The sequence below is a fragment of the Canis lupus genome, chromosome 1, assembly GCF_003254725.2.
Source record: "Canis lupus dingo isolate Sandy chromosome 1, ASM325472v2, whole genome shotgun sequence".
Classification (NCBI taxonomy): domain Eukaryota; kingdom Metazoa; phylum Chordata; class Mammalia; order Carnivora; family Canidae; genus Canis; species Canis lupus.
In genome coordinates, this window is record NC_064243.1 from 99,604,191 (window position 1) to 99,625,324 (window position 21,134).

The 21,134-nt window shown below is 52.2% G+C and overlaps 2 protein-coding genes across 8 annotated transcripts in view; one reads left to right on the forward strand and one right to left on the reverse strand.

The window, feature by feature from the left end:
- The first annotated feature begins 1,056 nt into the window (after nucleotides 1–1,056).
- Nucleotides 1,057–9,560, forward strand: SLC27A5 (solute carrier family 27 member 5). The gene is made up of 10 exons (XM_025421246.3): nucleotides 1,057–1,802; nucleotides 2,579–2,788; nucleotides 3,192–3,350; nucleotides 6,015–6,139; nucleotides 6,938–7,132; nucleotides 7,216–7,306; nucleotides 7,910–8,108; nucleotides 8,336–8,433; nucleotides 8,607–8,737; nucleotides 8,821–9,560. The coding sequence occupies exons 1-10, from the start codon at nucleotides 1,124–1,126 to the stop codon at nucleotides 8,995–8,997; spliced, it is 2,064 nt and encodes a 687-aa protein (XP_025277031.2). The 5' UTR covers nucleotides 1,057–1,123; the 3' UTR covers nucleotides 8,998–9,560.
- Nucleotides 3,882–21,134, reverse strand: part of LOC112643336 (zinc finger protein 324A-like) — a 44,671-nt gene continuing 27,418 nt past the window's right edge. The window contains exons 1-5 of one of the 7 annotated variants that reach the window (XM_035701766.2): nucleotides 17,628–18,070; nucleotides 16,566–16,647; nucleotides 15,991–16,117; nucleotides 15,534–15,650; nucleotides 3,882–14,985 (exon numbers count right to left, since the gene is read on the reverse strand). In XM_035701766.2, the coding sequence (XP_035557659.1) occupies nucleotides 13,532–14,985; nucleotides 15,534–15,650; nucleotides 15,991–16,111 (1,692 nt within the window). In that variant the 5' untranslated portion in view covers nucleotides 16,112–16,117; nucleotides 16,566–16,647; nucleotides 17,628–18,070 and the 3' untranslated portion in view covers nucleotides 3,882–13,531. Of the gene's footprint in view, nucleotides 14,986–15,533; nucleotides 15,651–15,794; nucleotides 15,914–15,990; nucleotides 16,118–16,565; nucleotides 16,648–17,627; nucleotides 18,075–21,134 lie in introns of those variants that run through there. The other 6 variants (XM_049093398.1, XM_035701770.2, XM_035701760.2 and 3 more) reach the window with 6 other exon arrangements.

Consider the following 21,134-nt stretch of genomic DNA (forward strand, 5'->3'; position numbering starts at 1 on the left):
CTAATCTCCCAGGCTCCCCAGGCAGAGACAGGATGGCCTGCTTGGCCATCTCATACCTCTATTCTCTGGGAGGGAGTGGGATGCACATATGACTGGCACTTGACTCTTCTAGAGCCCTAGGTTCTGTGGGGAGAAGTACAGGCCAGCTTTGAGATGTGTCTGGAAGAGGGAAGCCATTTGTGGGAAAGATGCTGATTTTGAAGCTCCTTTCCCCGGATCTTCCTGACAGAATCTCAAGGCCCTTTGGGCTTTAGGCTTCCACTCCCCTATTCTGATGGGCATGGTGATTGAGTATCTTACTTTTGGGGAGAGTCCAAGGGAGTTTTGAGGCCAGGTTGCCATGTGGGGATCTGAGCCCCAGGATAACTACCCTGGCCAGAAGTTCTGAAGTGCAAGGGAGAGGGGGCAAAGAAGGAGCAGCAGCCAGGACTCTTGGGCTGCTAAGCAGGCAGCTGAAGATACTGATTCCTGGTAGCGAACCAGCGTCACAAGACCCCGCATCAGTTCAGCTGCCAGCCCAGAAAGCAGCCACTGTTCTGCTTCCAGAGCATTGGTGTTGTCTAACCTTGGGTGCCCTATCTTAAGGATTTGGAGCAGGTGGAGCAGAGTTTGAGCTGAAGACCTGTGGGCTCCTAGGTCAATGGCAGCACCTCTCTGATCTCCCCATCTGTGACTGTCTCCCAGAGGTGAGGGGGTAAGGCTTTCAGGTCAACCATGCATAGACTGCTCTGCCCAAGTTGGGGGTTGGGGAGGTTAGCCTCCTGAACCCAAGGGTAGTCTCCATGGATGCCAGGGGGAGAGGCAGACTCAAAACCCAGCACGTGGGTGGGGGTGGGGATATTAGAACTGAGCTTGAATTTAGGCACTGCATTTGTTCCCTAAAGTATTTACTGAGTGCCAGCCATGTACTTGGCTAGAGGTAGGCACAGTGAAGCAAACAGGTTGGGTTAAAAAGTGCTGGGGGTGGAGTCCTGAGGGCAGAAGCATTGCTGTCAACAGCTCCAAGGCTACCATGTTTGAAGGGTGGGGGGCGGGACTAAGGGGTCAAATATCTAGGCCAGGCAGTCCCTGGCAGAAGTTATTAGCACTCTGTAGACACTTCTCTGAGGAGGGTGCTGGTGCAATGGGCATCTGGCTGCGACTAGCCTTTGTACTGTTGCTGCTGCATGGCCTGCAGCAGCCTGCATGGCCTGCTGCTGTGGCCCTGGCACTGCGCTGGCTCCTGGGAGATTCTATCTTCTGTGTGCTGCTCGGCCTGGCCATACTGGTGCGGCCCTGGCTCTGTCCCTGGATGCCCCACTGGCTGAGTCTGGCAGCCGCGGCCCTCACGCTGACTTTGCTGCCTGCACGGTCACCTCCAGGGCTGCGCTGGCTGCCTGCAGATGTGGCCTATATCATCAGGATCCTCCACCTTGGCCTGCACATCAGAGCACGCATGAGCCACCAACCGCCCGACACTTTTGTGGATTCCTTTGAACGGCGAGCACGAGCACAGCCGGGCCATGCACCCTTGGTGTGGAAGGGGCCAGGGAGCCGCTCCTTCACTTTCAGGGAGCTGGACGACAGGGCATGCCAGGCTGTGTGGGCCCTGAAGGCTGAGCTGGGAGGCCTCACGGACTTGCTTGGCGGGGAGTCAGCTGCCCTCTTGGTGCTGGATTCCCAGACCATTCCAGCCTTGGGTTTGTGGCTGGGGCTGGCCAAGCTGGGCTGCCCGGTGGCCTGGATTAATCCGCATGCTCGGGGGGAACCTCTGGTGCACTCTGTGCTGAGCTCTGGGGCTCGGCTGCTGGTGGTGGATCCAGGTGAGGACCCCAGAGGCTAGTAGAAGACAGAGGAGTGAGGGAGCAAGGGACAGACGTGGAGGACTGCAGTTCACAGTGTCCTAGTAGGGGCTAGGCAAGGAGCTCCTTGCTTCCCACCTACTCTTACAGGCAATTAGAATCAAAATTTAATTGCTGGAAAGTAATTTTGAGGGCACCAGAGATTTTTCTTTACCTTGTTTGTTTCAATCCCCCTCCTTTTAAGATTTGTTTTAGACAGTGAGTGGGGTGGGGGGAGCAGAAGCAGAGGGAAAGAGAATCTTTGAGCAGTCTCCCCAATGAGCATGGAGTCCCATCCAGTGCTCACTGGGCTCAGTCTCAGCACTCTGAGACCATGACCTGAACTGAATCCAAGAATTGGCTGCTTAACCAACTAAGCCACCCAGGCACCCCTGTTTCTTTTCTTTTTTTTTTTTTTTTAAAGATTTTATTCGTTTATTCATGAGAGGCAGGGACACAGGCAGAGGGAGAAGCAGGCTCCATGCAAGGAGCCCGACGTGGGACTCGATCCTGGGACTCCAGGATCATGCCCTGGGTTGAAGGCAGGTGCCAAACTGCCGAGCCACCCGGGGATCCCCGGCACCCCTCTTTCAATCCTTTTTGCCAACAAAACACAGGAATGTGTAAATTTTTCTCTGCTAGCTACTTCCTGTGTTGCTTGCAATAGGCTCTTCTCCCCTATCTTTGGGTCTCGGGGCTCCCCTCCTGACCTCAAATGTGGGCCTTTTCCCAATTTCTCTTCTGACCTATCCCTGCAGACCTCCAGGAGAACCTGGAAGAGGTCCTTCCCAAGCTGCAGGCAGAGAACATCCGATGCTTCTACCTCAGCCAGTCCTCCCCAACACCAGGAGTGGGGGCTCTGGGAGCAGCTCTTGATGTTGCACCCACTGACCCTGTGCCCACTGACCTACGTGCCGGGATCACACCACAAAGCCCTGCCCTGTTTATCTACACCTCAGGGACCACTGGTGAGGGTGCCCGCAGCCCTAGCCCTGACCTCTGAACTCTAATGCTGCCCTGACCCCAAGCTTGACATGTGCCTCAAACTTGACCTCTGAAACCCATCCTGCCCTATGATTGCAACACCTTGCCTGAACTCTGACCCCTAATGTGTTTTTACTGGTCAGTGCCAAATTCCTGCCTCTGCCCAGTAAACAGCCATTGAAACTCCCAACTGAGCTTTGGAATTTACCCTCTGCACTCCAAATCCAATTGTTCTTCCCTGAGCCCACCCACTAATGCCCGGACTTGATCACCTATTAAGAGCCCCAAGCCCTTCACTGCAGACCTGACCACGGAGACCCACTCCTATGTGCTGGCCCCCTCTTGTGCTGTCCTTTCACCACCCACCCTTCCCACTCCATTTCCCAGGGCTCCCAAAGCCGGCCATTGTCACACATGAGCGACTGCTGCAGATGTGCAAGATGCTGTCCCTGTGTGGGGGCACAGCTGATGACGTGGTCTACACAGTCTTGCCTCTGTACCATGTGACGGGGCTTATCCTTGGGGTCCTCAGCTGCCTGGAGCTCGGTAAGCCCTTTTTTGAAGACCCCTCCAATTCATGGGACCTCCAGACTCAACATCAGGGTGGGGCTTTCAGGGTGACAAGGCCCCACAAGTAATCCAATGCCAAGGTTGTTACCTTTGACAAGGGACACACAGAAGCAGGCCCCAGGGCTACTTGGGCAGAGACTTGGTTACTTAGAGTCCCTAAGGGCTTTGCTGTTGTCAGAAGGTGACAAGCTGATATGAGTGCTGGGATAGTCATTGAGGGTTAGGTGTTCACCAAGCATCCCACTGGGCTATTTTCCTGGACACCTGACTAGCAATTCAGACTGGGAAGGCTCCAGTATTTTCTTTTTGAGTTTTTGTGACAATTTTGAAATATATACACATTTCTAAATATTTCTACATGAATTTTCAGGTACCCACCACTTAGCTTCAGCCACCATCAGCATTTTGCTTTCAAACATACACAGTAGAGCAAAAGTAGAGAAAATGATTTGATGATGTCTCACATATCCTCATTCACCCTTGACAGTTGTTAACACATTGCCAATCTTATTTGATACGTATTCCCTTCTTTATTTCTGAATCATTTTAGAACAAATCCTAGATACTGTATCTTTTTGTAAGTATTTAGTATGTATCTCTAATGCATAAGGACTTAAGAACTGTCACAGTAGTGATACCACACCTGACAAAATTAATAGTAGCTCTAATACCATCTGATGCTACAGGTCATGCTTAAATTCCTCCGATTGTCAAATTGTTTTATTAAGGTTAAAGTCCTCTCACTGTACTTGCTTGTTTGGTCTCTGCTTCTCTTTCTCCTGCATTTCTTGTTACACTGTAATTTCCTCTAGAGATGTTGGATTCACTTCAATGTACTGTTGGCAAGAACCTTGGTGGGGTGTATTATACTTCCTTTAAAAAATTTTTTTTTATTTTTAAATATTCTTTTTTTTTATTTTTTTAATTTTTATTTATTTATGATAGTCACACACACAGAGAGAGAGAGGCAGAGACACAGGCAGAGGGAGAAGCAGGCTCCATGCACCGGGAGCCCGACGTGGGATTCGATCCTGGGTCTCCAGGATCACGCCCTGGGCCAAAGGCAGGCGCTAAACCGCGGCGCCACCCAGGGATCCCTAAATATTCTTTTTATAAAGATTTTATTTATTTGATGGGAGATCCCTGGGTGGCTCAGCTATTTAGCGCCTGTCTTCAACCCAGCGTGTGATCCTGGAGACCCGGGATTGAGTCCCGTTTTGGGCTCCCTGCATGGAGCCTGCTTCTCCCTCTGCCTGTGTCTCTGCCTCTCTCTCTCTCTCTCATGAATAAATAAATAAAATCTAAAAAAAAATAATAAACATTTTATTTGAGAAAGAGAGAGAGAGCACAAGCAGGGGGAAGGAGAGGGAGAAGCATACTTCCTGCTGAGCAGGGAGCCCAACTCAGACCTCAATCCCAGGATCTTGTGATCATGACCAGAGCCAAAGGCAGATGCTTAACCGACTGAGCCACCCAGGCATCCCTGCATTTTGATTTTCTAATACATCACACTGAAGGCAGCTCATAACTGTTCTTGTACTTTACAGAGGCTAAGATGAATTAGGGAGCTCTATGTATGTATGTACGTATGTATGTTTGTATAGTTGACATGTTATATTAGTTTCTGGTGTACAATGTAGTGTTTAGACAAATATATATTTGGGAGGTTTAATCGGAAAACTCCCTATCAATTCCCCCCCAGTTTTATTTATTTCTTTATTAAAGATTGTATTTATTTATTCATGAGAGACACAGAGAGAGAGAGAGGCAGAGAAACAGGCAAAGGGAGAAGCAGGCTCCATAGAGGAAGCCTGATGCGGGACTTGATCCCGGGGCCCCAGGATCACACCCTGAGCAGAAGGCAGGTGCTCAATCGCTGAGCCACCCAGGCATTACCCAGCCCCACCCCACCCCCGCACTGGTTTTACCAGCTCTTGAAGACCTTTCCTGAATCAGGCATTTCATTAGGGGTGGCAAACAAAATTGTCATTTCAAGGGCCAGCATCTATTTTCACAGAGAAGGCATTGTATTTTACCTCCTGACAAAAATATAGCCTCAAAGAAGACACAGACTTTCTACCTCACCAGGCACATGAGCAATTGTCCCTTTGAGTGAGGGGATGATAATATTTAGCTTGCAGGGCTTTGTCGAGGATTAGGGTTGAGGTAGGGAGAGTGCCTTTCATAAAGTCAGCTGCAGAGGAGGTGATCAGCTAAGAAAGGATCACTTTCCAGAGTGATAAGTAGTGGCCCGTAAAATTTCTTAATCCATGTGTCCATCCTTCAAAACAATTCTTCCACCAACTCACACATCCATCTACTAACCTACCTCCTCACCCACCCATCCATCTATGCCACCACCTATTCATCTGCCCAGCTAGACATTCATAAAACATTTATAATCATTAATGATTATTTAGCAGTACTCACTTTGTACAAAGCAGTGAGCTTGTTACATATTCTGAAGATAGGATTCAACCCCATACCCACCTATACCTTTCTCATGTGGGCACTCCTGGCTTAGTCAGTGACACACAGATGAACTCCAAACCCTGTGAGTCAGAGGGCCACAGCTGATCAAAACAACTTATCATAGTGACATGGAAGTATGACTTGAAACCCTTTCCTCTCCCCCTTCAGGAGCAACCTGTGTCCTGGCCCCCAAGTTCTCTGCTTCTCGCTTCTGGGATAACTGTCGGCAGCATGGTGTGACTGTGATCCTGTATGTGGGCGAGGTTCTACGGTACCTGTGTAACACTCCACAGGTGAGGTGCTAAGATTAGGGCTTCATGGTGATCACCTCAGGTATGAAATCCCAGATGTCATTTCAGGTGAAGGTTTCAGGTAGATTCAGGTACAGGACCTGACCAGGGTCCCTTAGGTAAAACACCCTAGGCAACATCCACAGATAATTTATCCCACACAGTTTCCAAACATGGCTACCTATGTATGATGATCATCAGTGCTACCTTGGGCAAATGACTTCACCTCTATCAGTCTCAATGTCCCCATTTGGAAAATTAGGATAATAAAGAGAGTATTTGTGAGTATAAAACATATGTAAAATGCCTAGAACAGAGGATGCCTCAGGGTAAACTCACTAGATGTGAACTTATACAGCAATGAGGTATGGATTCCAGGTAAAATGCTTCAGGTAACTACCTCCAGGTAAGACCCCCAGGTCTCTCCTCAAGTTGAAACTTTAAGTCACTCCCCAGTTTACCTCCAGGTAAATGCCCCCAAGTAACCCCTCCAGGTAACAGTTCCAGGTACTACCCCTATATAAGATCCCAGATATTTCCCCTAGGTAAGCCCCAGATAAGGCCTCAGTTGCCCCTAGGTATCCCTCCAGTTAAGGCTTCTAGGTAACTTCCCCTCAGGTAACTTCCATAAACAGACTCCAGATAACTACTCTCAAGTAAGAACCTTTGGTGGATTACTTAGGTATGGATGCCCCCCTCCCTATCACCTCCCAGGTAATTCCTCAGGTAAGGACTAAAAGCCCTCATAGGTAAGGGTTCTAGGGCATGCTCCTCTTCACCGTTCTTGGGATGTCTCTGCAGCGACCAGAGGACCGGACACATACAGTCCGCTTGGCAATGGGCAATGGACTTCGGGCAGATGTGTGGCAGTCCTTCCAGCAGCGCTTTGGCCCCATTCAGATCTTGGAAATCTACGGCTCCACGGAAGGCAATATTGGCTTCATCAACTATCCAGGGCGCTGTGGGGCCCTGGGCAAGATGAGCTGCTTCCTTCGAGTGAGTGGGTTGAGTGGGGCAGTGGCCCTGATTAAGACTGAGCTCACAGGGCCTCTACTGACACTTTCCCACCCTCCACTCAGATGCTGTCCCCCTTTGAGCTTGTACAGTTTGACACGGACGCGGAGGAGCCTGTCAGGGACAATCGGGGATTCTGCGTCCCTGTGGGGCCAGGTACAAGGGTCGGGGAAACCTTCCCTGGGTGTGGGAAGGGCAGGGGACCATCTGCTCCTTCGCTGGAACAGGCTGCCCAAAGCCTTGAGGTCAGTGCCCTGTGGTGGTGTCTGCTGCCCTCACCTGGACCCTGTTCTCAGCTTGTCTGACCACTGCCTGGGACCCTCTGTCTCTCATCTTCTCAGCTCTGCTTGGATCCCCTGCCTCAATCTCTTGTTCTGCTAGGTCTCTGGGTCTCTATTTGTGGTAGTTATATCCTCCCAGGCATCAATCTCTTGTCCAGTACCTTCTCCTAGGGTCTTTTCTCCTGGCGTTTTTCGTGGTCTTGGCCATATCACTTTCTTCCCACCACCATCTGTCTCTGTCCTTTGTGCATCCCTTGTTATCCTTTTTCTATTTCTAGTGGGCTCCCCAATGTCTCCTGTCCCCCAGTCTCTGTATCTCACTCTTCCCATCTTTATCTCTAGGTCTCTCTCTGTCTCTTCTTTGGCAGTTTTGGTTTGAAGAGTTGGTCCACCACGGTTGGAAACCTCTGGCAGGGGGCTGATGGGTTGTGCAGTTCTTGGCCATGGTTAATGCCCTAATTCCAACTCCTACCCCTAGGGGAGGCAGGGCTCCTGTTGACCCAGGTTTTGCGCCACCAGCCTTTCCTGGGCTACCGCGGGGCACGAGAACTGTCGGAACGAAAGTTGGTGCGGGATGTGCGGCGCAAGGGCGACGTTTACTTCAACACCGGCGACGTGTTGGCCATGGATGAAGAAGGCTTCCTTTACTTTCGCGACCGCCTTGGGGACACCTTCCGGTCAGGTCCTGGGCGGGTGGCCGGGGCTTCCTGGACCTTTGAGGGAGGAGGGCTGAAGAAGTGGGACTTCCAGGCCCAAGGGGCGTCGCTTCTCGATCCCGAAGGGGCCGAAATTGGGCAGAACCAGTGATCAGATCTCATAGGAAGAGGGGCTTGGTGGTTGGTGGGCAAGAGGGGCCTCCCCTTAGCCAAGGTTGTGCTCGCTAGCAGTGGATTCAACCCCACAGATGGAAAGGTGAGAACGTGTCCACGCGGGAGGTAGAGAGCGTTTTGTCACTGGTGGACTTCCTGCAGGAGGTGAACGTCTATGGTGTGTCAGTACCAGGTGTGGAGGATTTGCTTCATTTTAAACAGCCTTGTGGGCAGAGTAGTGTTATCCAGATATTACAGGTGGGGGGAGCTGCTGGGGCACAGCCAGTGAGCAGTGATGGGCCAAGTGAGAGGGTCGGCCATGGGCACTGTGAGGTGAATGAGCTGAGTGACTGTTGTGCTTCCCAGGTTGTGAGGGCAAGGTGGGCATGGCTGCGGTGCAGCTGGCCCCCGGCCAGACTTTTGATGGTCAGAGGATGTACCAGCATGTCCGCACTTGGCTCCCTGCCTATGCTGCACCCCATTTCATCCGCATCCAGGTGAGCTCAGGGTGACAGAAGTAGGTGGATGGGAGGTCTTGGACAGGGGCCCACAGTCGAGATTATGCTTATTACCCCTGCAGGACACTCTAGCGATCACAAGCACATTCAAACTGGTGAAGTCCCGCTTGGTGCGTGAGGGCTTCAATGTAGGCGTAATTACTGACCCCTTGTTCGTGTTGGACAACCAAGCCAAGGCCTTCCGGCCCCTGACAGTGGACATGTACCAGGCTGTGTGCAATGGAACCTGGAGACTCTGACCATCTGGCCAGTCCACAAGACATCTGAAGTGGTAGTGCCCAATGCTGACTACCACTCCCATTGTGCAGGGTCACCTTCCCCTCAAACCTGGTAAAGGTCATCATGAATCCCAGCCTGGCCATAACCCCAGCTCCAGAGTGAGATGATGCTAGGCCCAGTAGTGGAGTGAGAATAAACTTGGATGTGTACACAGATATCTATGTGTACAGGGGCCAAGGGCAGACAGCCCCAAGATTGGTCACTTTGGCATAAAGATCATTTTGTGTTAAAAGCATTAAAACCTGAGCAAATTCAGAAGCTTTCTCTCCCAAAAATAACTATGTTGATAGGAATCTAGCAAGGGCTCTTTGATCACATTCTTGTCTTGTTTCTGAATGGCCCAAAGACCATTTGTTTACCGAGTATTTACTCTTTCATCTTCTTTAAATTGCATTCTTTCCTATAAAATTCCTAGACCTCTCTCAGTTCAGTATATGTATGCCTTATTTTGCCTGTCTTTAGAATTTTATGGTTGTATGCATTCCTCATCTGAACCAAATTAAATTTGATATTCTCCTGTTAACATGTCTCATGTCAATTTCATTCTTATTGAAGCTAGAAAGACCTTGAAGGGCAGAAGAAATTCTTCCCCAACAGCAGAGAGAGGTACAAGCAAGGAATTCAGGACCTAGCTTACTTCACCCTCCACACACACACACACACACACACACACACACAGCTTCCCCACCAAGGATCTTGACAAGCCTCAGGGAATGGCCTGTCTGAGCAAGACCACCAGTGTTGGAGGTTATAGCAGCCTTGAAGCCATTCCAAGATTCAGAGATGAGGTTCAATCTATCTATAGGTCTTTTTGTGTCCTCTGATGGGCTGGCCCCAAGTCAGCAGATGTGGATATGGTCTGGAGTATGTAAGGGGAAGTGCTATCATGGTGAGACAAGGACATGGGGCTAAGGAACTAGAGAAAAGATGTCCTTGTCAGAATGAACCTGCAAAAGCCCTGATGCAAGTCCTGAAGCAAGGGGGTGTGGAGATCAGAGCCCTCTGGAAGATGAAATCCAGTCTTAGGGGCCAGAAGAGCCCTCCAGGCATTGTGAGAACTGTAGGAAGGAGCATGCTTTTGCTGGTTTCAGAAAAGTGTAGTACATGTTCTGTCAGAAGCTTTAAATGTTACTTGATTGTTATGGAACTCTAGACTGTGGGCCAAGGAAACAAAGAGGTGGAGTCATGAGTAGCAAAACGTTATGGAAGCATAATCCTGTCTCAGGGACCGGAACTACTTCTTTGGGAATTAGGATAAATGCAGATAAGAATTTGAGGGCAATGAACCTCTAGGGAGTGAAATCCACCCCATGTCAGGGGCTTTAGGTGCTGCCCAGGCATCTTAAGAGCTGTACACCAAGGAAAGGGGAATACCACATTAATCCTCAGCGAAGGGCACCTGGGCGGCTCAGTGGTCTGTCTTTATCTCAGGTCGTGATCACTGGGTCCTGGGATCAAGTCCCACATCAGGCTCCCTGCAGGGAGCCTGCTTCTCCTTCTGCCTAGGTCTCTGCCCCTCTCATGAATAAACAAAATCTCAAAAAAAAAAAAATCCTCAGTGAAGAGGTCTGTGCTCTATGGCAGAAATCACTGCTTGCTTGCCCGCCTGCCTGCTACAGATGTTGTAGGCCGCGGCACCTGTGATATGAAGATTGGGATTGTAGGCCTGGAGAGCTCGGATACTGGTAATGACACCTGGGTCACTGTGGGAGCTGTTAGGTAGAGGGTAGGGGTCGCAAAGAACTCTGTGGTGTGTAACTCAAAGAGACTCAGGGTAGAGGCTGCTGGTTTTCAAGCCCTCTGGAGCTCTGAAGCATAAGCCTGCAGGGACCACCCTCCACTTCCCCCAGTGGCAACTTTGTATGTGGCTCTCACTAAATCAGTGAAGGTTCACCCATTCCCATCCAATCCTAGCTTCAGAATGCCATTGCCTGACACCTCTTACTCCATCCTTAATACTTGTAGGTTTATATTCTAAACACACTCCTCCATAAAGTTTCATTAGGTTTCTGAACCAAGTGAGGTGTGTGTTAAGTCCATCTTGATCCAGGAACCCAGGGAAACTTACATGCATAGCCTGCTCAGGGTTAACACCAGAACAATCAGCCCAGCATGATAGGACCCAGCATGACCACAGAAGACTGGAGGAGGGCAACGTAAAGGCCAAAACATGGATGAAGGCAGGTGACTATAATAGTTGCTGATCAAGGTGAGAGCCACTGAAGTCCTGGGTATTGGGAGCAGTGGTTTCAGATGGAGGAAGTGAGAGATAGCAGGATGCCTCACACATAGGGAGATGGGAGGGTCGAAGGGTCAGGAGGGCTCAGGTTGGCAACTGGACTCCAGGAGCTTCAGTTGAAGATGAAGAAAAGGTTGAATATAATTTGCTGAGTACCCACTTGGTGTTTGACAGATGCCTTTTATCCCAAATCCCATGGATTCCCCAGAGGTCTCCGAACAGAGTGTGGAGTGAGGCTGTGGCCTAATCAAGTCACCCTCCTGAAAGTGAATCTGGGGGAAATGGAGTAGGAACAAGGTCAGAGCAGAGGAGTCCAGGAGGGGTGGACAGTGGTTCAAGGTCCTGCACCATACCAGAAGTTCTGGTTCAGTGGAACTATACTCCAACGATCTTGGTGACCCAGTTCCCTGCAAGACATCTCTCACTGCTGCCACATCTCCCCTCATTATAGGACTTACGAGGTTCCAGAGATGGAAGATAAGTCTGAACGTGCTGGCAGGTGGATGCGAGGGGGAGAGGGGGGAGACACATCATTTCTGTGTTCATTTTGTGTGACAGGAGGCTGCGAACCTTGGAGGTGATGGGACTAGGGTACCCCCTTATCTCAGGCTGCCGAGCCTGGATCTACAAAGACTCATCTTATAGTAGAACGGAGACTTGGAAAAAAATTATTAAAAAAAAAAAAAAAAAAAAAACAGAGACTTGGGCAACTTCATGATGTCTAACATAGCCCAAGTCTCTTCGCAGACTCCCATGAACTTTTGGCTGTCATTACATAAACGTCCCAGACCCTTATTTGGGGAACAGGCAAGCTGTGTAGCTAACCTTTAGACCCTCAAAAGGACCTGGTTGAAGCAAAACTTCACAGCTCTGTGAAGACTGTGTTGTTAAACACTCCCGAACCATAATCTGGACGTTGGGAGGGGAGGCCAGGCTGTGCATTTCCATAGTGTTGTGCAAAGATTTGCACAATATACGTCCATTCCAACTTCTACTTTTGGGTCTTTTCTTTTTTGTTCCCAAGAGTCCACTAACATCCCTGGGAGTAAAGCCTCAGGTCACAATGGATGCTGGTCCGCTGAGAGCCACAGGGAGAAACCTGTGCCCCACCCCACCCATCAGACTCAGTGTCCCAGCCATGTGGAGGTGTCCCACGATGGGAGGGTGCACACACATGGCCTTAGGGAACGGCAAATCCCCTTTCCACTTGAGGCAAGAGAACAGGTGGACACCTGTCCACCAGACTCTGCAGAAACAAGTAGTCCCATCTGGTCTCCCCCAAACCTGTTATGATCACCTCTTCTCAGGGCAGTGGGGATATAAAGGCTCCTGTAAGGGAGCCTTTGGTAACAAGAGGATGTGGCTAATCCTGAGGCTTGGATGAGAAACTGAATGGAAGAGCATGGCTGAAGAGCCATCATTCTTGATGCTGGTCTCCCTCTCTCCAACCCAGGGCCCTCTACCTCTACTTGCTCCACCGTCTGTGGGAGTTCTAGGTGCAGGTAGCCAGGCCTGGCATCACCCAGCTCTCACACTGGCAGACTAGAGCATGGGTGCCAGAGCATGGGGGCAGAGTGCTGAGCTCGGGATGCTGAGCCTATGGCCAGGAGCCATGTCCTGGCTCTGCTGTGTGCAACTCACATCCCCTCTCTCTGCCTCAGTTTCCTCATCTGAGAAATGGGGTACCAACCACAGCAGCCACCTCACAGGGGTGGCAAGGGGCACATGTTGGCCCTTATCAAGATCCTGCCTATCAGGGTCCTGCAGATACCCTCGGTAGGCCTGAATCTCTCTCTCCCTCCCTCCTTCCCATTCTTTTCCAGAGGTGGAAGCTGAGACTTAGAGCCCAAGGCCAACACCAGACAGCACATGACCTCCTACCCCCTGGGTCTGCTCACAGGAGGCCTTGGATGAAATGAGGTCTTGAAGGAACATCCTGAGGGTCAGCCTGGCAGTCATTGCTGTAGACGTGGGAACCTTCTAGGACCACCTCCCCAGCACTCCAACCCTCCTCCTCCTCACCTGACTACCCAGGTCATAATAGGCATGAAACAGCACTCTGCCAGGTCTCTGCCCTACCAAAGTCCCAGCATCCACACAGCCCCGATATTTCTGCAGCCTGACCGTTGGGATGACCTGTGGCTGAAATGGCAAACATCATCACCATGTGCAGATGGAGCCACAGTACAAGGCCATGTCTTCCCCAAAATGTGGATGTGTGGGCGACACAGGTGTTTAGACAACCAGCTGTGAACTCAGGCTTCAGCAGGCTTTGAAACTGTGGCTGGACCTGAAGTGGGAATGGGCCCAGCTTCCCTCCCCAGTGAACCCTCTGATGATGCTCCCAAAGAAGGCCTGGCCTGGGGGCACAGGCCTGTCCCACGCCGCGGTTTCCGCACAGGTTTCTCTCCTGTGTGGATCCTCTGGTGGTGGAAGAGGGCTGGGCGCTCTCGGAAGGCACGGCCGCAATGTGTGCATACAAAGGGCTTCTCACCCGTGTGGATGCGTCGGTGGCTGAGCAACACTGCGCCCTTGGCAAAAGCCTTCCCGCAGTCCCCACAGCGGAAGGGCCGCTCACCCGTGTGCAGTAGCTGATGCTGCGTGAGGTTAGAGCTGTGACTGAAGGCACGGCCACATTCTGCACAGGCAAAGGGCTTTTCGCCTGTGTGCACACGCTGGTGATTAGACAGCGAGGAACCCTGGCTGAAGGCAGCACCGCAAAGAGCACAGGTATAAGGCTTCTCACCCGTGTGCATGCGCTCATGCTGGATCAGGTGTGAGTTGCGGCAGAAGCGGCGGCCACACTGGGCACACGCATAGGGCCGCCCACCTGCGTGGATTTTGCGGTGCTGGCTGAGGTTGGACCCATGGCTGAAGGTCTTGCCACACTCGCTGCAGCGGAAAGACTTCTCAGCTGTGTGTATGCGCTGGTGTCTCACCAGGGAGGAGCTATGCCTGAAGGCCTTGCCACAGGCTGGGCATGCATAGGGTGTCTCACCACTGTGGATGCGCTGGTGCTGCGTCAGGTGTGATGTCTGGCTAAAGGCCTTGCCACACTGAGCACATTCATATGGCCGCTCCCCAGTGTGGGTGCGCAGGTGCTTGAGCAGGTCGGAGCTCTTCACGAACACTTTGTTGCATGCCCTGCATTCGAAGGGCTTCTCCCCTGAAAGGAGGCCAGTGCCTGTGTGGAGGGCCTTGCCCAGCTGATGCCAGGTCGGGGGCTCCTGGCCAGCAGGGAGTCCATGAGGCTTGTGGCTAGCTGTACCCTTACCACCTTGCCCAGAGGTGAGACCAGCCTCAAATTCTGGAATTTTGGGGTAGGCTCTCCCAGGGGCCTCCCGCCCATATGGCTTCTGACCCCCACATGCCCTCAGCTGCTTGCCTGGCACGGGGCGGTTCATAAGGGCCTTCTCCCTGGGTGAGCTGTCCTCAGCCATCCTCAGTGGAGAGGTCAGCCTGAGGCTGACACTGGCCTCCCCACTGCCAGGACCTAGCAGGAGCCGTTCCCAATAGATTACAGACACCCCTGTGGGTTTTTTCTCCTGAGAAGGGGAGATGCCCTGCCAGTCCTCCAGGCTTTTCCCACGATCACACATGCCAGTGAAGGGAAGGACCCTTGTAGGCGCTGGACGGGAGCCATCATGGAGGGCCCCTGGCAGCGCTGCTTCTCCAGGAACCACCCTGTCGTATGCCAGATGACGGGAACCTGAAGGCACAGAAATGGTGGATCCTGGGTCATCCTGGCCAGAGGGGATGGTTGGGGCATGCCTAGTGGTCAGGCAAAGGAATGCTAAGGACTGGGTGTGCAAGCTGGGGAGAAACGCAGTGGCCAGATACCAGTGTATGTACTTCACTTCTGTCCCAGGGGACTCAAGCCTGCTTTTGTTCCTTATACAGATAGCTACCTGATGCTACAGGCCCTACTCTCAAACCCTGTCCCTGCCTGTGCCGCCGCCGCGCACCCCCCCTCCACCACCACCACTGCCTCTCCCATAGTGTGGCCAGTGCCATGAGTGTGGGTCACAGACTGTCCTGGTAAAGGCTGTGGCCCACTGCCTGGCATGGGGTACCCTGGGATCTCCCCCTTGATGGGCAAGCCAAGGCCAGAGCCTCCAGGAGTGGCTGATGGTATAAGGAGGACGGGAGGGAGTCAGGCAGGAGGTGGGAGATGAGAGCCTCCAGGAAGGCAGGGAAAGGGGACAGAAGCGTGGCGGCAGATAGGCCCAAGCTCACTCCCTCTGAGTCCCCACTCACCAGGGCTGGCCTTCCTCTGAGCATTCCTGGCTGGCATCACATCTGTCTCACTGAGAACCCAGGGCTCCTCGCCACGCTCAAGCTGCATGACTACCCGGGGTCGTGACGCAGAGAGCCCTGTAAGAAAAGACAAGCAAGTGAGGGGCTAGGCCCAGCTCAGGACAACCTACCGCCCAACAGATGGCAGAAGTCAGGGCTTTACGGGGTATAGATGGTGTCATCTGTGCAACCAAGAAAACCACACCACATGGCAAGACTCACAGGAAGAGTTCAATGGTCCCTGTGAGGAGAACCGTGTTGGCAGCACCAGATGAAAGGGGCCGAGCCTGGACACAGAGGCGCCACAGCGGCACAGGGACACTCAGCCAGCTGGTATGAGGCTGCTCATAGGCCAACAGGAGATAAGGGGTTAGTGCTGGCAACAACAGAGCTTCCCATGGAAAACCCAGGGCCTTACCCAGTGAAGCCACAAGTGCGAAGTTCTCTAGCATCACGTGGCAGTACAAGGCCCTCTGGGCTGCATCCAGGAGCTCCCATTCCTCCTGGGAGAAGTACACGGCCACATCCTCAAAGGCCATCAGGCTCTACAACAGTGGGCAGGGGAGGATGGACACGATCTAAGCTATGGCTGATGACGACCCAGGACCCACCTCCCTGTCCCAAGGGCTATCTTTCCCAATATCCCTCAGAGGCTTACCTTGCTCCCCCTCACCCTCCTCTCCCCAGGCTCTGCAACTCTGCAGATGCAACTTCCCTCCTCTTTCCTAAACCCTACCTGTCTAGGGCACAGATGCCTTCTCGGCCTCCTGACTGGCCACTTACACAAGGTAAGCAGAGCTAGCTCTCGGCCTTCAGATGGCTACCACCCCAAAGGCAGGCCCAAGTGCACACTCATGCTCCAGCCTTTGCACAGACTGACCTCCCCAGACATACCCTTAACTGTTCCTGGAATTAGCAATTGTACAAGTTCCAGCTATGGACCCTGCAGGACATGCCCATGCTCGTAGGGATGCCCCCTTCTGCTGAACTTGCCTGACATCCCAAGACTGCTCCTTCAGCATGAACGACTGGCCGGCAGATCCCCTCCAGTCACTACAGGAGGGGCCCCAAGGATCTGGTGGGCACACAGGAAGCCGGTTCCACCCTCCCTCCAAACTATGGTCCCTCCCCCATTTCCTTGGCCAAAACCCTGCCTCCAGCCACTAGCCAAGCTCCACCCCTCTATCCCCCACCAAGAGCCCCAGGGGCTACCAGCCTTTCTTCATCTCCCTGGAGTGCTACCCATCCCTGGCCGCATCCACGAGATTCCTTCCTAAGTTTGATTCCCAGGCCTTGCCTTGGCTCAGAATGTCAGGCCCCTATCCTTAGACATCTGCAATTCCCGGTCCACACCATACCTCCACCCTGGGACATCACAGACTCCCTGATCTTACTCCGCAGCCTGCTTTCCCTTCAAATTCCTGTTCCTGTCTAAAGCACCTCCGTTCCTCTGGGTGCTCAGGCCAAAAAACTTGGGACTGTGCTCTACTAGGGCCACTGGCTCACACGCCACACCTGAGACCTCAGACCCACGGGAATCCAACCCCTTTTCCGTCTCCGCTGGCCCAGCGTGCCTGCAGCAGGTGCCGTCTTCGGCTACCCGGACTGTGGCAGTGCCTGCTCCGTGCACACGGCCACCCCCGCTCTGCGTCATTTCTCCGCCAAGGAAACGGTGGGATACTTTAAAAATCCTAACTTAAAGCATGTCCTGGCTCTGTTCGATTCCTCCCCGGGCCCCGACGTAACTCCTCAGCCTGCTATTTCTCTTCCTTGCTCACGTCTGGAAGCTCAGTTCCCGAAGCACCTAGGCTCAGTCTCCCCTCCCAGCTTTTGCACGCGTGGGACCCTCTGCTGGGAACTTCCGTCTACACCTCACTCCTTTGGCTGCCAGAAGTGGGGATCTCGCACGTGCACGCTCCACTGGCCTGAGCCCCCGGGCCTAGGACGGACCGGGAGGGGAGACAAAACGTCCAAGTAAAGTCCCTCCCTGAGTCGAGGCTCGGGTGCCTCGAGGAGGAAGCGGGCGGTTGGTGGTCTCACGCTTCCTCTACTCACCTGTGCGGGCTCTGTCAGCGCCGCGGTCGCCATCAGAACCCTTGCTTGAGGACGCGCAGAAAGCGACGCACAACGCGACGTCCCGGCTCCAGGCCTCAGTCTTCCCGTCGTTCGAGGGCACAGACGCCCAGGACGCCGCCGCCCCTGCCGCCCGGGGGTCGGAGAACACGTGACTCTGGGCACCGCCCCACAGCCTTGCGGGGCGTCCCAGGCTACACCCGGAGAAACCCAGGCTCGGGGGACGCGACCGTCGCCCACGATCACGGCGTGCGCGTTGCGGCCCTCCGCTCGCGCCTTCCTCGCAGCCCTCGCCCTGGGTCTCCAAGCCTCTGGAAAACCGGCCCGGGCCGGTCGCGCCTCAGTCCCCGACACCGGTGTGGCCCCACGCCCGGCAGCAAAGTGACAGCCCCCGGACGCCGGAAGTCCAGCCTCCGCAAGCCGTCATTGGCCCCATGAGCGCTGCGGACGCACGCGCGGCGCCTTCTGGGAAGCGTAGTTTCCGCCGGCTCGGCGGCCAGTCGGGCGGTATCCTTGCCCACGCCTCTGGAGACCGTCAGGCATCTCCGCGCAGCGCTCTGGGAGATGGGTTCCCGCAGGCACGACCCTGCTTCCGTGGGCCCACGCGCGTGAGGTGGGGAGTCGCCCGGCTGGGGGGCCTGCGCTCGGGGTCCTGGGATCCCGGCGTGCACCCAAGCGGCCGCCGACACTAAATGCTGGACGCGCAGAAGCGGAAACTGCTGAGGTCCCGGGAGGCGACCCCAGCCTGGGGCTTTAAGGACAAAGCCCAGTGTCGTTGCGGGCGGGGTGTGTGCGTGTGCGAGCGTTGGCGCTTTGGCAGCGAGCCTGGCAGTGCCCACCCCGGCGCTGCCTCTGGAGGCCTGGGCTCGGGTTTGGCCTCTCTGTGTCCTGTGAAGGGTTAATATCACTTTTGCAGCCTCTACCCCAAGGGCTGCAAGCCCCCAGCCTAAATTTTTCTTGAGTTTGAATTGTTCTCTGAGACGTCCCTAACCCATCTGCTTACCTTACTAAACTGGACCGCGCAGAATGTATTTTCCCGGACTTGCTTGTCTTTGGGTCGTCTGGGTGTTGTTGGCACATCACGATATTGATTCCTCGGTGTCTTTTCCTCGGGACCAACCTGAGTGTCTGTCACACCTAAAAACAAAAGGAAAGGCAGTCTCTGCACACGGGTGGACTGCTGGCAGAGAAGAAGAGGTTTTCCAAATGTTGCTCCACTGGGACGATTTGGTTTTTTTCAGGGTCGGTAATCTGCATGCATAAGGTGGTACAGTCATGTTACCCACCGCATATTACCCACTGTTTTAAGGAAATACGGAATTAACGTGTGTCAAGTTCGTTCATTATTCCTGCCTCCTTCTTTTTTTTCTTTTTTTTTTCCTGCCTCCTTCTATATGCATCTATCTCCGCTATAGATGCTCGCTTTGAAAGAGTTTAAGAAAATCTAACATATTAAACTCGTGACTTATTCAGAAGCTTAGAGGCATTAACATTTCAAGCACTGTTTGAATGTTTGGAGACATTTAATTTCTTTAAAACTAAGTATTTTAAAATTATCCCTATAACGTGTAATTAGTTAGACTAGAAGGATCTTGATTGCCTACTATTTAGAGAAATGCTAATTGTTTGGTAAACTCACAATTTAATGAAATTGGAAATGAAATAAAAATGGCAACACTCGTCCTCTGTACACAGAGTAGCTCCATATCCCTGATTCAGATCTCACCCTGAACAAGATTGCACTGCCAGGTGGCTGGCGGTGGGGGGTTGTGGGGGTCATGGGGAGGGTGTTGCCTGGGGCCGGTGGTGGGACCCTAGCTAACCTGGTTGGACTTCTGTGAACCCCTGTGTCCTCATCTGTGAAACAGATAGTAATAAGCATTTGCATTGTGCTGAATTGTGCTGAACATTCATTCTTTCCTTGGCTGGGTTGAGCCTGCTGATGAGCCAGTTGAAGGCACTCTTCATTACTACTAGTGTTTTCTATCTCTAGCCTTAACTTTTGATCTTACCTTAGAGTTTCCATCTCTCTGCTTACATTATCCATCTATTCCTGCATTTTGTCTACTTTTTTTCCACTAGGACCCTTAACATCTTAATCATAGTTATTTTACATCCTGTGTGATACTCCCAACCTCTGTGTCCTATCTGGTTGTCATTCTGATGATTGCTTTGTGTGTGCTCAGCCTGTTTCTTCTTGCCTTTTGATATGCCTTGTCATTTGTTGTTGAAAGCGAGAAATATGTTTGGTAACAGGAACAAAAGTAAACAGGAGGTTTGGTAATATGGGTCGAAGTAGGACTTTACTTAATGTTTGTTGTAACTATGGGTGCTAGAGGCTTCAAATTCCTCTAGTGGTCTAGTTTTTGTCTGTTCTGTAGACTTTGTGCTCTGGTAAGTGTTCCTCTCCAGAGAGAGTCCGTGTCTTGCATCTCTTTTAGTTGTAATCCTGTTACACTGGAATTCCACTGATGTGTAAAAGGTGAGAGGGGAGAGGATCATACTAAATCTTCCAATGAAATCCCAATCTTTAGTAGCACTGTGTCTGAGGAGCATATCTCCACCACTGTAGTTTCTTTCTTTCATTTTTTTTTCCTTGACCCCAACTGCCTTCCCTGGCTACAGCATTCTCAAAGTATTTGCTAAAAACCCTGGCCCCTGCTGACTATGATCTCTCTCACTTAGGTGAGAGAAGAAGGCTAGAGGGACCTGTAGTGGGAGCAATGTCCTTCACCCAGCTGCAGATGGCTCTAGCAGCTTTATTCCTGGTAGTATATATCTTTGTAGGGAAAAGGCTCTGGGTATATTTCATGATGGTTATCTTTCTGGTCATATAACACCTGCTCTTCCCCTGCTCCATGCTAACAGCTGAAAAAACAGAGACATGCCAGTTAACTGAGTGCATATTGGACACAGCCAGGATGGAGTCCATGGGGTCACTGCCCAGGGGACAGGAATTAGGTTTGAAAGCCCAGACTGGGAGACTCTGCGCAGGTGCAAGTACAAAGTGACATGATAGGTCCCTTGCTCACTTACCTGTCTGGGCAGTTTGGTACAGCCTTAGCCTCTGGTGGCAGAGGAGCACCATGTTGGGCAGCAGGTCTTGGTCTTTGGAAAGAACAAATGAATGTCATCAAATAGCATGTTAACAAGGCATTTCAAAGACATGTGACCAAGTGAGGACACAATAAGGGGACACTGGTGTTGGGGGACCTGAGAGAAAGAGATGAGGGATGAGGGGAAAGGGTGAGATATGAGGTCACAGCAAGGGGCTGGGAATCAGGAGAGACCAGCAGAGTGGGAGGATGTTCTGCAATGTCTAGTGTTTAAAAAGACACAACAAACCCAAAGGGAGTAATTTACTTCCATCAAGACAGCAAACCAAGACACAGTTGAACCAAAGTACCTAAGTAATACAATGTGTGTAGGTTCCTTAGTGTATATGCAAGCTCCCTGTCTCCACACCCTAATACACTGAATAAAAAGCCT

Bases quoted from the DNA above. Each gene is read 5' to 3' on its own strand.
- SLC27A5 (XM_025421246.3), top strand. From the start codon at position 1,124: ATGGGCATCTGGCTGCGACTAGCCTTTGTACTGTTGCTGCTGCATGGC. The intron at 1,803-2,578 runs GTGAGGACCCCA...CTATCCCTGCAG, and splicing joins GCTGCTGGTGGTGGATCCAG to ACCTCCAGGAGAACCTGGAA. The intron at 3,351-6,014 runs GTAAGCCCTTTT...CTCCCCCTTCAG, and splicing joins CCTCAGCTGCCTGGAGCTCG to GAGCAACCTGTGTCCTGGCC.